Below are 16,032 nucleotides of genomic sequence, written 5' to 3'. Positions count from 1 at the left end.
AGATATTAATAACAAACCTAATGTAATATCTGCAAGAGCCTAGTATAGTACTCCGTACCTGGACACATTCTTATTTATCAAATAATGTTTCAAAGTAGGTTACAGTTGTACTGTAGAACACACATGGAATATATTCCATTCTAATAAAAACTGCATAAATATGAAATACATGACATTTCACATTGATTCAGCATGCTGTCTGGAACGGGCTGCTCTCCCTAGTCCCCATTACTTAATTATAACTACAACAGTTTATGGTGAATTTGGTCCTTCTCACTTGACTAAATACAAACCCATGGTCTAAAGAACTATAAATTGATTCTAAAATGTAAAAAGTTCCCTCTATTCGTTTTACGCAATTGATTTATAACAAGCACTGCACATCATGATGCTGACAGACAATGGAAGTAACTGGCACCCCCAACAGCTTTGACAGACCACCCAATATTTTTCAGTGAAGGATGTTGCTATCAGTAAGCCAGATCTCTCTACCCCATAACCAATCCCCTGAATTCTTGAGATCCCTTATTTGATCTTTTCTTTTTTACATGCACTTATTTTAATACCTCTATTAGTGAACATATAATGATAAAGATCATGCCTGAAAAAGAATTTTTTAAATTTGTTTTTTAAAGCTTTTCATATATATTTTGACAAGAAAAGGCAGCCATGTTTCTTTTCTTATCAATTAATTATTTTTCTCCTCTATAGAGCAACTGGATGCTGCATAGGATCATAAACTATGGGAAAATTTGTATTTGAACCTAAGAACTGAAATCCAGGATATCCCAAGGTACTGAGATAAGCAAGAAAAAAAATACAACAAAGGCAAATCAATGATGCTATTAATAAAAGGAGTTGTGTGTGGGATAATTAATTCATAGAAAAAGATTTGTATTCTGTTATGAATACTTCAGGAACTAGAAAGCACAGTGTACAGTGCAAATGTAGAACTGCCAGATAGGACTCACATTTATGAGCTTTCAGTCCTTCAAAGGAAACTGGTCCATATTCATAGTACTCATACTCCCAAGTGTAATCAGAGTTAGATAAAGCCTGCTGAGCTGTTCGGTTGGAGATTAACCTATGGGCAGACATCGCTAACCTGTACAGATATATAAAATGTGAAAAGAAAATGTTAGTATATAGGAATATTTCTAACATGGCATATATTTTTATAACCCATTTATCATCTTTTGGTTTTCCCTCTCTCTTGTGCATTTTATACAAAATGCCCCACCCTTGCACAAAGAGCTATCTCCCACCTATTCCTTTCAAAGATAATTCCACCTCTCTTTCAGCTAGAATCACCATGTTCCATCCCATTCCTTCCCTGCCCTATCCCTTCTCCATGCCAATCACCAACCTGTATAGAGCTTCCTTTTAATAGACAGGTGGAATATATAAAGGTCTCCACAAATGTTCCTGTTAACACACAAAAGTTGCCAAAAGTTTATCAAACAAATAGAATATACCTCCTCTAGGTTGAATACAATAAATACAAATGAACTGTGGGGAATGGAAGTCCAGAGGTTAGGTAATGTAGTCTTGGAGCTTTACAGGGGCACAGTTGCAGGTACACCCTTGGGGAGTAGACAGAGATAATTTCTGTCACTATAGAAAACCTGCCCCCTCAAGAAGCAGTAGCTAGGTTCTTCTGTCAATCTAATAATTTCTATACCACAATTTAGGAACTTTTCACGTCTCTCAGCTGCATAGGCAGGCTGACCTCAATTTTAGCCTGGTGTCAACTAGGTCTCAGTTGCATCAGGCTTTGTTTTCAATATGTCTCCACAGCAAGAAAATATAAATCAAGCTAGGATGTAAAATCCTGTTTCATTGGCTAACTGATTAAACATATTGTTTAACCAGTTAACCGATAAAAGGATGGGAGCAGGAGGGGGAGGCTGCTAGGTTGGGCCGAAGCAGCCCCTGTCCATGGCACTCTGCCCCCCCACCCTAATTAACATTAACTGGTAAGTCTTCACATCTCTAGATCAAGTCTAATCGTTCTGAAGGAAAATTCCTGAAAAGCTTTAAATATTGTGGAGTGGGAGATGAGTTTCCTCAGATGGAGAAGAAAAAGATCCTTAAAAAAACCACACACACACATAGGGTTGCCAGATAGTTTCAACAAAAATACCAGACATACTCGACATTACATCACAATCTACATTACATCTTATTTAGAAAATACCGGACATTTATATTCTCATTTTGTTTCCCGAACAGAAAGCTCAAATACTGGACTGTCCAGTTCAAAACCAGATACCTGGCAACCCTACACACATACAGGATCAGCTTTCACATTGTGGCCACAATCCAGAAAAGTGCTTAATTTAAGTCCCACGGAAGTCAATAAGTGCTGAATTTGGCCCTTTGTATTTTGTAATATTGTGCCTAGTACAATGTATAAAACAAATTAAAGTGAGGTATTTCCTTTAACGCTTACAGAGGTGCACATTTTAAATAAATGTACAAGAACAATTATTTCGGATTTTTACAAAAGAGATCTGAGAGCCAAGTCCTGTCATGATTTAAAAATATATAATCTGTAAACTTCCAGAATATTAATTCCAAAAACATTGGCACTGGGAGTTCATTTTGACATATAGTTCCAATAGTAAGCCATGTACGATTTTAACCTACATAAGATTCCACAGGCTTTAGGAGCTAAAGGGTGAATCCAAGTAGGGAGGTGATTCATCTTTAAAATAAATTAAATAATCATGAAAAGATATCAAAACCATTTTTAAATGAGAAGAGGTTTTATAAATTGTCATGCTTTTGCTATAAAAACAAATTCCTTTATTCAATTATTCAAATTAGCTGTACTGTTTTGGTGCTATATAAAAAGCAAATAAGCTGAAAATAATTCATACAAAAAGACTTCCATACAAAAAGAGTTATACAAAAGAGTCAATACATCAAAGACATCTACGGTCATGATCCGTCTTTTATTCACATAGAACAGTCACTTTGGCTTCAATATTCTACTTGTATGAGTAAGGATAGCAGGACTTAGTGCTTACTTTGGCTTCAATCCTACAATAGAAGTCAATAAAGCTCCACATCGAAGTAGAGATTTGCCAGTGTGCATCACATTGCACGATCAGGACAGTACATTATTACAAGTATGTTAACTGTTCTTTCACATTTAAAGTAATTTTCTACAATAAGAACATACTACAAAATAACCCACAAAGAGAGAGCTTCCATATGCCAAACCCATCTAATAGCTAAGATTTCAACTGGAATTGCAAATTTCTGAAGTATTAAGAAAAAGGACTAAGTATTTTTCAGGGTTATACGAGAATAACAGAAGGTAGAAATGTTAGTCCAAAAATACCTCACTCATTTTGCCAAGTACAAGCTTTGAAAATGAAGCAAAACTTCCCATCCCTGGAATCCTCACAAACGTGTTTGCATCATAAAGCATACTGTACCACCTGGCCGAAAATGGTTCTATCCAAACACTCTCCTATGCAATGCACATTGTTCTTATTCTGGGTAATGGACCATTGGGAACATCAGTTCCTTAGTCTTTAGACTTAGACAAGAGAGAAATTCAGCTTGCTGAATAAAGAAGGACAGTGAGCAGGCAGAATACCAGCTTCTCCTGAAAACTCCTGGAGGCAGCACTTGTTCTGTTCTTTCATGCTACTCAGGTAAATTGCTGTGCTTTACCTCCCTCTCTTGGGCCACAGAGATATGTTTGCTATGCATCACTCCCACTGAAGATAGGGAAGGAAGGAATCTCAGGCTCAAGACCATTTTGTATGCTGTGCCACAGAAGGGAATCAGATAAAAAGAGAGCTGCGAGATTGCTTTTGTTCTCAGGAGGTGACCCAGGTTCTCGCATGCTTGTCATTTATATGCATTTTCCAAGACTACAGTCCTTTCCATCTCCCTTCATATTTTCCCCTTTAGTTCCCTACAAGTCCCAGCACATACAGATTGAAATGATAATGCTACCAAGATTTGTGTGTTAGATGGAGCACAAGGATTCTCCCAAGAAAGGGTACAAAGAACAAATTTCTGGCCCTGGAATAGTTTTTTGGTCAAATAGGGTTGTATGCAGCATGCCAAGGAAATGTTCCTCTTTATCATATTTCTGTATAATTGGTATCCAAATTCCACTCAAAATGAAAATATTAACCTTCATGAATAGCCCAACTGAACATCATATTCATTTATTTTTCTTCATTAGCATTTGCTTGCTCTCATCTCTTTCATAATACATAAGTGCAACAAAGTGAATTGGTGTAAATAACAGAAGGCATAAGGCTTCCCTTTGTTTGAAAGACAAAAAAATAGCTGGGTAGTTGGTATTGGCTTAGTTTTGTACTCAAGTGAACGTCTCCATAATACCACATCTGCTTCAGTTAACTTGGGCTATGTCTACACTGGTGGGTTCTTGTGCAACAACAACTGTTCTTGCGCAAGAATCCACAGTGCCCTCCCTCTCTTGCGCAAGAAGATTTACAGTATGGCGTGGTAAGAGAGGGCTTCTTGTGCAAGAGCTATGCTCTTTTTTAACAGGTGTAAGCTCTCTTGCACAGGAGCTGTTGCGCAAGAGGGCAGTGTGGATTCTCGGCAGGGATTTCTTGCACAAGAAAGCCCTATGGCTAAAATGGCCATCAGAGCTTTCTTGCGCAAGAGAGCGTCCACACAGCCATGGGCACTCTTGTGCAAAAGCACAGCTTGCAAATGGCAGTGTGGACGTTTTCTTGCACAAGACTTCTTGCACAAGAACCCTTGCGCAAGATATTCTTGCACAAGAAGCCGCCAGTGTAGACATAGCCTTGGAGTGCTATTTTTATTGGCCCAGGAAAACCACTGGATAATACCCATTTTCTTGTTAAGTTAAATATGATATTCTTTTACTGGCTTTGAGGTGTGGGGGGGAGGCAGATCATTCTTAACCAGGGTCTATTTATTAATGATCAAGTAACCTCCTAGCCAACTATCACCCAAGAAATAGAACAAGCACTAGATATAAACAAAAAAAGAGCAAGGCAATTAGAAAAGCAAAGGTAAGACTAGGTTCTTTGCTCTTAAGCTACAAGAGTTGGTTTTTAACAGTTATTCCTTTATTCAAAGTAGTAATCACTACATAACAAGTGTCCGCTGAAGTTTCCTAATTTGTCTCAGCGGTACAGAGCCCCATCTCCCATGATAGAGGCTATGTCTGCACTGTGGGGTTTGTTTTTATTCTGAAAAAGATACGCAAATTGGTATAACTTGAATTGGTTAATACTAGAAGATTTACCCAGCATTGCTCAGATTCTTGACTCGATTTTTTTTTTCATTTAAATCATTGTTTTGGGGTGGGGCTGAGGGTGAGGGGGTCAGTATGCATACTGCCTCAGGGAGAGAAGACAACCCCAGCCCTACCTCACCTCAGCAGATTGGGGCCAGGTGAGAAGCTCCTCTCCATGGCCACTGTAGATCCAGTGGGCACAGCTGGGGGCAAGGTCCATGTCCCCTGGCTGAGACAGGCCATATTAGTCTGCCCTCTGTGCCCCCCTCAACCTGAGAGAGGACTGAGCAAACTGTACACTTCCCTCTCCCCTCCTCCCTGTTTGTACAGAAACACTGCTGGCTGTTTCCCTTTGTCAGGGAGCCCCCTGCCTGCCCTCTGTAAGCACTTTCCCTTTGCTCCCTGACGAAGGGAAACAGCCAGCAATTTTCCTGTATTAAGCAGTCGGGGAGCGCTTCAGCCTCGCCCTCCGCCACCTACAGGGCACTTAGGGTATGTCTAGACTACATGCCTCTGGCGACAGAGGCATGTAGATTAGGCTACCCGGCATAGGAAAAAGAAGCGGCGATTTAAATAATTGCCGCTTCATTTAAATTTAAATGGCTGCTGCTCTGAGCCGATCAGCTGTTTGTCGGCTCAGCGCGCTAGTCTGGATGCTCCGCGGTCGACATCAAAGGCATTTGTCGACCTCCCCAGTATGCCTCGTGGGATGAGTTTATCCACTTTGTATCTACTTCCTTCAGACTACCTATGTGATTCTGCCACTTTAGGTAATCACTCTTTTTGGGGTCTAAAACCAGGACAGGGATGTCCTTCACAAGCAAGGTTGATTTCACTATCCTGGGCAATATCCTTCAGTTATGAGGGAAAGACATGGTTAAAGTAGGCAAGACCGCCTTCAGTCTCCTGTTGCAGGATCAAAAGAAAGTGATTCTTCATTATATCAACCTCATGATTTGATTACCCACTATATTAAATTTGATAGTTATATTGATAGTTATGATAGTTACATTTGATAGTTATATTGATAGTTATGATAGTTATATTGATAGTTATGATAGTTATATTGTTTTAATTTCTAATTTGTTGAGTGAGATTTCTAGTAGTTTTCATCTTAATTCTAAAATTAAACTTTAATATCTGTTTGTTCTTTTAATAAAACCAATAGAAGTATAGAGGCAAGTTGTTGGTTTTTTCACATAACTTCCATCAGAAGCTTCAAGAATGTATTTGATAGCCACTTACTTTTTCACTAAATTAAATCCTTTGTTTCTTGCACTCCATAAATATTTATTCCAATTTTCAAGAATCTAATCTCTAAATAATCATAGAATCATAAAATACTAGAACTGGAAGGGACCTTGAGAGATCATCAAGTCCTGTCCTCTACCCTCATGGCAGGATCAAGCACTGTCTATATCATCCCTGATAGATGCCTATCTAACCTGCTCTTGAATATCTCCAGTGATGGGGATCCCACAACCTCCCTAGGCAATTTATTCCAATATTTAACTACTCTGACAGTTAAGAAGTTTTTCCTAATGTCCAACCTAAACCTCCCTTGCTGCAGTTTAACCCCATTTCTTCTTGTCCTGTCCTCAGAGGCTAAGGAGAACAATTTTTCTCCCTCCTTCTTGTGACACCCTTTTAAATGCCTGAAAAACGCTACCATGTCCCCTCTCAGTCTTCTCCTTTCCAAACTGAACAAGCCCAATTCTTTCAGTCTTCCTTCATACGTCATGTTTCAGTGGTCACCTTTTTAAGCACGAGATCACTTTTTGAATTTAAGCACAATGTAAAATCTACCTCAAACCCAAATACCCTTGTCCTGCCTCCTTTGTGCTTCTTGCTCCACCTCTCTCCCCTGCTCACTCCATTCTCCCACCCTCCCTCCCGCACCTTCACTCATTTTCACCAGGCTCAGGCAGAGGGTTGGGGTGCAGGTTCTGGTCTTGGGTTAAGGGATTTAGAGTGTGAAGGGCTCTGAGCTGAGCTTAGGGCAGGCAGTTGAGTTGCAGGAGGGGGTTCTAGGTGCAGGCTCTAGATGCGCAGCCATGGGAGGAGGAGCAGCTGAAGTGCTGGCACTTGATAGCCACATGGCAAACCTCTCAGGATCACCTGTCAGAGGCTCCAAGATCTACCAATAGATCCCAATCTACTGGTTCGTGACCATGGCTCTAGACCTTGAATCATTCTTGTTGCTCTTCTCTGGACCTTCTCCAATTTCTCCACATCTTTCTTGAAATGAGGTGCCCAGAACTGGACACAATACTCCAACTGAGTAGAGTGGAAGAATGACTTCTTGTATCTTGCTCACAACACACCTGTTAATTCATCCCAGAATCATGTTTGCTTTTTTTGCAACAGCATCACACGGACAACTCATATTTAGCTTGTGGTCCACTCTGACTCCTAGATCCCTTTCTGCAGTACTCCTCCCTAGACAGTCTCTTCTCATTCTGTATGTGTAAGACTGATTGTTCCTTCCTAAGTGGAGTACTTTGAATTTGTCCTTCTTAAACTTCATCTTATTTGTCTCAGACTGTTTCTCCAGTTTGTCCAGATCATTTTGAATGATGACCCTATCTGCCAAAGCAGTTGCAACCCCTCCCAGCGTGGTATCATCTGCAAACTTAAATAATGTTATATGCAGAGTCTGTCTGGTTTACAGTTTCGATCTGAACACAAAATTGCACTAGTCTAGTTCTCTCTCCACTAGTGCTTTCTGCTGAGTGCTCACTGTAAGTGTGTCCATAAATAAGTATGGCTTCTGGTGCCCCTCGAAGCCAGGCTGTTGGGGCTGGAAACAGCCACAGTTGAGTCCTTCACTCATATGTTCATCTTAGGTCACACATGGACAAGATACATTCACGGGGGGTTGGGGGGTCACATTTAGCATCCACACTGCACATTAGGGATGTGACTGTTTAACCCGTTAACTGGTAGGGGTAGCAGCAGCTCCCTGCCTGCCACAGGCCCAGCCACCCTGCAGGCAGTGGCTGCTCCTGCATCCAGTCTGGAACACCCCTCCCACACATTCCCCCCCCTTTAATCGGTTAAACAATATATTTAACCAGTTAACCAATTAAACTGTGCAGTCACAATCTGACCCTTTGATAACTTATGCTTGAATATTTCAGTACAAGAAGCTAGCTAGGTATAACAATCTCTCCAGACTCAATAAAAAATTGAAGCTACATTTAGCTTTCCTTGGGAAGTGTGAAAACTGTAATTGCTACAAATATTTAGATGTTCTAGCATTATTACATACCATATGATGTACAATTTTTAAAAAATCCAATCTGTGAGGATGTCAGGCTGCCATTGCATTGGAATCAATTTTTTGTTAAAGCAAACCAGTTTGGGATCTCTTTTTCTTCCTACTTCAGGGGAAATTGTTCCCTCCACAATTAGATAAGAGAAGAGAAGAGAATTTATTATAGTTTCCGATTAAAAATTTGGTTGAGGATGAGCTGTTGAGGCTGATGATGTATGAAAAAGACTCATTGGCACTTAATCTCTTATTCTCTGCACAACACGCTACTTGCAAAGATAGCTAATAAAAGGTTCTATCCTATAGCCCTTACTCATGTGAGTTAGATGATGGGATTGGTTCCAGACATACTACACTTACCCCTTATTTTATTGGTTTCTATCATAAACTGAGAAAGAAACAGAAAAAAGGTTTGGTAATACCACCACCAGTTGCAAGACAGAAATCAACTGCATTTAAACGGCAAGCCAAACTGTATAATATCTGCTATACATTATCTACAAGACATCTTCCATTGCAAAACATGTAGCAAAGAACAAGGCATAGTGGTCAACCCTCCTGACGTTATCACAAGCCTTGCAATTTTTGGTAGGCTTTTTTGAGACAGATACATGACCTTCTGATGTCTTCAGCTTCTTCAAGAATAGCTGCCATTATTCAAAATGGCCTTGATACCCCATTATTTTAAGCAGGAACGAAGCCATACTACCTTCATCAGGATGGCTGCCATTTTTTCTGTAGTTTTTCATGTGATGCTGCCTCTAGTAAAGATGTCTGCCACCCTATGCTCTATAGCTAGAGAACTGGACAGGAAACTGAAAAGGACAAAGGAATGCAAAAAGTAGAAAGAAAACTAAGCTAAAGAAAGCTACACAAAGAACCTGACTTGCATAGTTATAGCAGACTAGTGTAATTTAATCCTTTATATCTAGACTGGTCAATTTCCCCACATAGACAAGCCCTAAGAGAGTCATGTTGTAGAAGGGACTGAGGCACACAAGGAAACTAACACAGACTGGGGAAAGAGTGGTGGCAACCATAAGGAAGATCTTGGGAACAGAAACGGGAGAAACAGAATGTAAGAGAAGGAGATTCTAGAGGTAAAAGGAGCAAAAATATAAAAGGCAGAATATGGAATGGAAGAACATGGAATAAGAACATGAGAGGGCAGCAAGAAAAACTGGAATACAAAATGGTGGGAAGGTTGTCTTCTAGCATTTGAAGACAACAGAAAGAACCTCCTTCTGAGCAGGAATGGAGGAATCCCATATATTTGTATCCACGTTAGGTTGAATTTTAACACAACTTAGAGTTGGGCTCCAGTTCTGAAAAAATCAGAAGGGTGAGCAAAATAGTGTGTTATTTATTATTGGTTTTAAAATCATGTTTAGCGCTTGTCTACATGACAGAACAAAGCACACTGCAGAGATATGGTCTCGCAGTACAGAATTTTTAATTTGCCCTAGTAAGGTCTACATAATCCCGTTACCAAATGTTGACCGTTTTCCCCCCCATGACCCAGAAAGCTCGGGTTCACAGATTCCTGAGATGAAGTAGTATGTTGTTTACTTGATGCTTCAGTGAGTGACAAGCCATCTAAAAAGTTGGCTGTTTAACTGATTGGACTGCTGACCAAGATTGTTTACCTGACCAGGTTGCTGCCCAACCTTTGAACCTGGCTGTTCTCTTTCCTTGGCAGACAAGATGACATCTTTTCACATGTTCCAAACCATACATTCTGCATATCACATCCTAGAATACCAACACATTGGTGTACTCTACATAAGAACGACAGTATTCAGTCAGACGAAAGGTCCACATAGACCAGTATTCTGTCTTCCAACAATGACCAATTCCAGGTGTCCCAGAGGGAATGAACAGAACAGGAAATCATGGAATCATAGGGCTGAAAGAAACCTCAGGAGGTCATCGAGTCCAACGCTCCACATCCATCCCCTGTTGCCCATTTTAGAAATCAGTTTGCATGGCTGTGCTGTGTAGATAAGCTTCACCTCCAACTCCATCCCAAAAACACTTTCATGATTTGGGGAGAGTTTGATTAATGTTTTTGAACACTTGCATTTAGCAAGAGAGAAAGGAATAGGCTAATTTTAAATTAAATACCTGCATACACATGACAGGTAAAGTTTCCAGGCATGCCTCTGTGCCATTTTCCAAAGGTGACATGTGCACTTTGGAACCTCTTGACTTTCAATGACATTTAGGCTCCTAGTACTAAAGCACTTTTAAAAATGAGACCTTAGATGCTTTTGAAAGTTTTACTCTAAATCACAGTATATTTTCCAATCAAAATAATAAACTATCCTCTAATAGTTACAAAAATTCTGAAATCTTTACTATATTTAACACACACAAGTGTTTAAGTTTACATTCTGAAATAAGACCACACCCTGCTGTTCTTCAAACAAAAAGTCACTGATTTCTTGTCCTTAGTTCAAATGCTTCTCTCTTTAATTTTTTGGCTATTTTAAAAATAATGTACCAGTTTCAAAACATGATTTGTCCTAATGTCAATGCAATAAGAGAAGTACATTTAAAACCGAAGGGGGAAACCAAATGCGTTCAAAATTCACTTATATCTTGAGTTTGCTTTGGTTTACTCTATTGTGTTCATCTCTGGCCACCTTAGGGACACTGACTTTGCTGAAATCACAAGAGAAAAATTAAAAACAGCGGCATAAAACTGCAGAGCAACGATTACCAAGTACTGTCTACATGCAGATGAAAGTAATAGGCACAACTGAACTAATCACGGCTCAGTAATAGGGAATCTAAAATAAAAGCTGCCCTCTCCCCCCCCCCCACCCTCCAATCGCAACATCTTTTAGTAATAAACCAGCTCCTGAAGAGATCGGAGGGAATCCCTCCTCCCCCAAACCTCACCCCAAAGCCACGGGGCTAAGGCTGACATACGGGTCTGCCCTTCTGGCAGGGACCATGCCACGCGATCCGTCCCGCTAGGCTGGGCTGCAATGGCCATTTCAAAGACACGGGAGTCCCCCATGCGGGCCATGTAGCGCCACGGAGCCTCTCCGCAGTGTCCAGCGTTAGTCTTTGCGGCAACCCCCCCTCAGCCCCCAGCGGCTCAGAAGGGGCCCGGGACAGGGAGGGCAGAGAGCTCAGACTTAGCACGTTACCTGGCCGCGCCTCGCCGCCCGCCTCGTCCCGCTCGCAGCCGAACCGCGGTGCGACCCACCGGCCGAGCCCCCTTCGTGGAGCCCCGCCCGCCCCCGCCGCCTGACGCAGGCAGCAGCCCCCGGGGAGCAGGGGCTGGCACCGGCCGCGCCCAAGCCGAGCGCACGGAGGCAGCAGCAGCCCCCGGCGCCCGCCCCCGCCGCTCGCGGCACCGCGCTGGGTCTCCCGCCTCTCGCGCGCTGCGCTGGCAACTGCGCCTCGGGGGAGCGGCTCGCTCAGCCCCGCCGGAGGGGACCCGAGCGCCTCTCGCAGCCCCGCCCCGCCTGCCGCCCGCCAAGCTGCTCGCAGCTGCAGGGGAGCCGGGCGTCTCTGCTCCCCGGGGCTTCCCGCCCGCGCTGCTATTGCAGGCTGCTCGCAACCGGGCGCAGGAGCCCGCCGGCGCTGCCCGGGTTTGGCTGACCCCAGCCCCCCTGCCCTCTCCAGCTGCACGTGACCGTCCCCACAGCCCCCGGGCCCTTCCCCCCACGCTGCCCCTTCCGACTGCTGCAGGGTCCCCCGCCCTGAGCCCTGACCTGGCTAGTTGGCTCGGCAGAGACACCTCCACCCCTTTGAGCAGCTGGAGGAGGGGCCCAGGCACACCCAGGGGTTTCCTCCTCCCAGGCAGGCCTTAGACAGTTTTGAGGAGCAGTGGGGACTGGCCAGGGGTCTCTGCTCAGTGGTCCCCTCTGGATCCTTGTTTTGAACCTGTCGCCTCATCCTCGCCCCTGTTGTGCCTTACTTGTCCCCTATATTCATTTGGATCCTGGAGCTAGTGGCCCCTCCCACATAGCTGGGGGAAGGACCAGAATTACATGAAATCTGGAGAGGCTTAGATTCTAGCTACACAAGTAGGGGTTGGTAAGTATGGCCAGGTTTGGAGATAGGTGGAGGATTTTAGTTGGGTGCTTTCCCCATATACAAAAATCACCCAGTTTTGTATTAGGCTACAATATGAGTTGGGTGAATAGGCCAGAGCTTCTTTATTGTTGGTTCATGAGTTGCTGGCAAAAGCCTTCAAGTAACTCTCCTGTGCCTGTCTCTGTAGCACTGGGACAGGTTTACAGCTTGTCACAGCATCATAGTGTGAGAGGGAGCCCAGCTTTGGTCATAACACTGGTTAGGCCTCTTGCAGCTCTTCTTGCCCAAGCTGCTGAGCACATCTGGCCTCTGGCTACGTCTACACGGGCATGATTTCTCCGGAAATGCTTTTAATGGAAAAGTTTTCCGTTAAAAGTATTTTTGGAAAAGCGCATCTAGATTGGCAGGACGCTTTTCCACAAAAGCACTTTTTGCAGAAAAGCGTCCATGGCCAATCTAGACGCGCTTTTGCGCAAAAAAGCCCGGATCGCCATTTTAGCCATCGGAGCTTTTTTGCGCAAAACAGTACTGTGCTGTCTACACTGGCCCTCTTGTGCAAATGATTTGCGCAAGAGGGCTTTTGCCCAAACGGGAGCAGCATAGTATTTCCGCAAGAACACTGATGATCTTACATGAGACCAGATTACGCCTGGCACCGAACACTGCTGCCTCTGATACAAAGGCAGCAGCATGGAATGGAAGAGGGCTCCTCGGGATTGGGGCCGGAGTGCACTGGCTGCTGGCCCTGCCCCATGGGACTATAGAATAATCGACTAACTGATAAGAATTCATGAGGTTACTTGACTAGTCAATTAGCTGATATTTAACATCCCTACTACAGACCCTTCCCTTCTGGAAACATACCATCTCAAAATAGGGGAACTTACAGAAGCCAAGAACATTCAGATGTGAAAAGGGATGAGGCATTGAAGTTATTCTTCCATTCACTGAACTAAGGGAGAGTGGATAAGACTCCTATGCAAGCAGAGTGGCCACTCTCTCACTGCCTAGCAACTGCAGCTTCAGTGATGTTCAGCTCAGTGAGAAATAATGGCTAGAAATCTATTTTAAAATGCAAACTTGGATTTTGCTCAAGCTCATGGTATTTGTTATTTGCACTCAGTGAAGCATCTTGCGCTTCCCTAAATAACAGATAAGTGGATTTAGTATAGTTATCTTCAGAGCAACTAGTAAGGGAGTAGCTATTCTATATAGATTTAGGACAGATCTAACAAGAATTAGAGGAGTGTTGCTAAAGTTAAAGTGATAATGGAGAGAGACTTATCTTGAAAGTAAAACAGTCTGCTTTTCAGCTGCTTTAAATCAATTTTGCACCACTGAAGCCAATGATTGCATTCATTTACAATAGCTGAAGATCTGACACATTTGTCTTTGCATAACAAATTACTCCGTTGGAGTAAGCCCACAAGATGAGAAATGTAAATTAACATGACAACCAGAATTGAAGCGCTGTAGTCCAAGAAATCAGAGTGGCATAGCTCAGATAGGGTGTGTCTAGACAGCGGCGCTATTTTGGATACTTCTGGTATCCTGAAATAGCATTTTCCACATCTTGACAGCACTCCTGTTATTTCGAAATAGCTTTTGAAATAACAGGTGCACTATTCCAATGTCCCTGTAAACCTCATTCCAAATGGATTAAGGGACATTTCAGAATAGAGTTCTATTTTGAAATTAACTTGAAATAAGCTACACTATTTGCATAACTCAAATTGCGTAGCTTATTTTGAGCTAAGAGTACAATGTAGATGTACCCTTGGGCTAGGTCTACACTGGAGGCTTCTTGCGCAAGAACATCTTGCGGATACTCTGCAGAACGTCCGTTCTTGTGCAATAACCCACCAGTGTAGACATAGCCATAGTGTCCTTCATGCTAGAGAGGAGGCAGGATTCCAGTGTAGTAAACACAAAGAGACAGCTCAAAAAGGTACCTAGGCACCTAACTGCCTCCAAGTTTACCGTTTTGCTGTCTCTAGTATTCTTAAAACCATCTCTCTTCTGTTAACTAGTTCAAGGAGTGCCTAAGGGCAGGTCAACAGTACAGCCTAGGTTTATGTAATGTATGTTGCTCAAGGGTGTGAAAAAGCACCCCCCATGATGCAAGTTTAACACTATCCCACCAGCACTGTTAGTAGGTGACGTTCTCCCATCAATATAGCTTCCACTTCTCGCTAAGTAATTATTCCAATGGGAAAGCCCCCACCCATCTGCATAGTGCAGCTACATCAGGGCAACTGCACTGTAGCTGTAGCACTGCCAGAGTAGACCTGCTCTTAGTTTCCACCAGCAGACATTCGCAAAGCCACCACAGAACTGTAATAGAATATTAAGCTGTATTATATGTACTCCTCAGTGTAACTCTGTGTGCAACATACTTTATGTCCACCTACACCAGATATACTTGGGGTGCAAGAAATGATCTGATACTGAAAACACTGGTGTCTCTGTCAACGAAGGCAGCTCTGGAGCAAGTCAATTTCTGTTCCAAGAATCTGAGCTACAAGTTGCAGCCCTACAACTTATCCTGCACAAGAAATACATGACCAAGAGCTCATACCTTCCCACAGCTCACATGCTTCTCCACACCCTTGCTGAAGCTAAAGCCCTGGTGGCCCCTAAACAGGACCTCCAAGCAGGAGGAACACCTCTCTCTCCAACCATACTTGACCCTGTAGGCATTTTCTGAACACACCCACAGCATTGGGCCGACCCAGTTTTGTCTCTCCCCAACACCTATGGTAATATCTGAATAATTATGGCTCCAGAGGGGAGAGCTAGTAGAAGGTGAATCTGCTTTCACACCCCACATCTTTATTATCACTTTAGATCATTTTAGTGACTGTTTTATCTATGACTCATACAGTGAAACTGTTCAGAAAGGCTTATTTTCTAAAGTAAATGTACCATACCAGTGAACACAGAGAGAAAAAAGAACGGTTACTTACCTGTAACTGTTGTTCTTCGAGATGTGTTGCTCATGTCCATTCAAAGTAGGTGTGCGCACCGCGTGCACCGCGTCTTCCGGAGCGTTTTCCCTAGCGGTACCCATAGCGCCGGCAGGGCACCCTCTGGAGTGGCGCCGCAATAACGGGGCATAAGTACCCCTGCCGGCGCTGCCCCACCTCAGTTCCTTCTTGCCGGACACTCCGACGAAGGGGAGGTAGAGTGGGAGTCGAATGGACATGTGCAACACATCTCGAAGAACAACAGTTACAGGTAAGTAACCGTTCTTTTCTTCTTCGAGTGGTTGCTCATGTCCATTCGAAGTAGGTGACTACCAAGCTAAACCCACGGAGGAGGGGTCGGAGCAGCCATGCCACCAGAGTCATGAAGTGAGGTGAACAATAAACTGATTTATTTGAACAATTCAACACTGATAAGGTACCATTTAAGAACAAGACAACCAGAAACATATTTACAT

General features: G+C 43.0%; 1 protein-coding gene across 2 annotated transcripts in view; it reads right to left on the bottom strand.

The window, feature by feature from the left end:
- Positions 1-11,833, bottom strand: part of MRAP2 (melanocortin 2 receptor accessory protein 2) — a 32,162-nt gene extending 20,329 nt beyond the window's left edge. The window contains exons 1-3 of one of the 2 annotated variants that reach the window (XM_075923835.1): positions 11,696-11,833; positions 1,367-1,425; positions 972-1,105 (exon numbers count right to left, since the gene is read on the bottom strand). In XM_075923835.1, the coding sequence (XP_075779950.1) occupies positions 972-1,098 (127 nt within the window). In that variant the 5' untranslated portion in view covers positions 1,099-1,105; positions 1,367-1,425; positions 11,696-11,833. The remainder of the gene's footprint in view (positions 1-971; positions 1,106-1,366; positions 1,426-11,695) is intronic. The other variant, XM_075923836.1, reaches the window with a different exon arrangement.
- Positions 11,834-16,032: the final 4,199 nt, after the last annotated feature.

Source organism: Pelodiscus sinensis, chromosome 3 (genome assembly GCF_049634645.1).
Source record: "Pelodiscus sinensis isolate JC-2024 chromosome 3, ASM4963464v1, whole genome shotgun sequence".
NCBI lineage: Eukaryota > Metazoa > Chordata > Testudines > Trionychidae > Pelodiscus > Pelodiscus sinensis.
The sequence above is the reverse complement of the archived record's forward strand: the minus strand, read 5'-3'. Positions and strand labels throughout refer to the sequence as shown.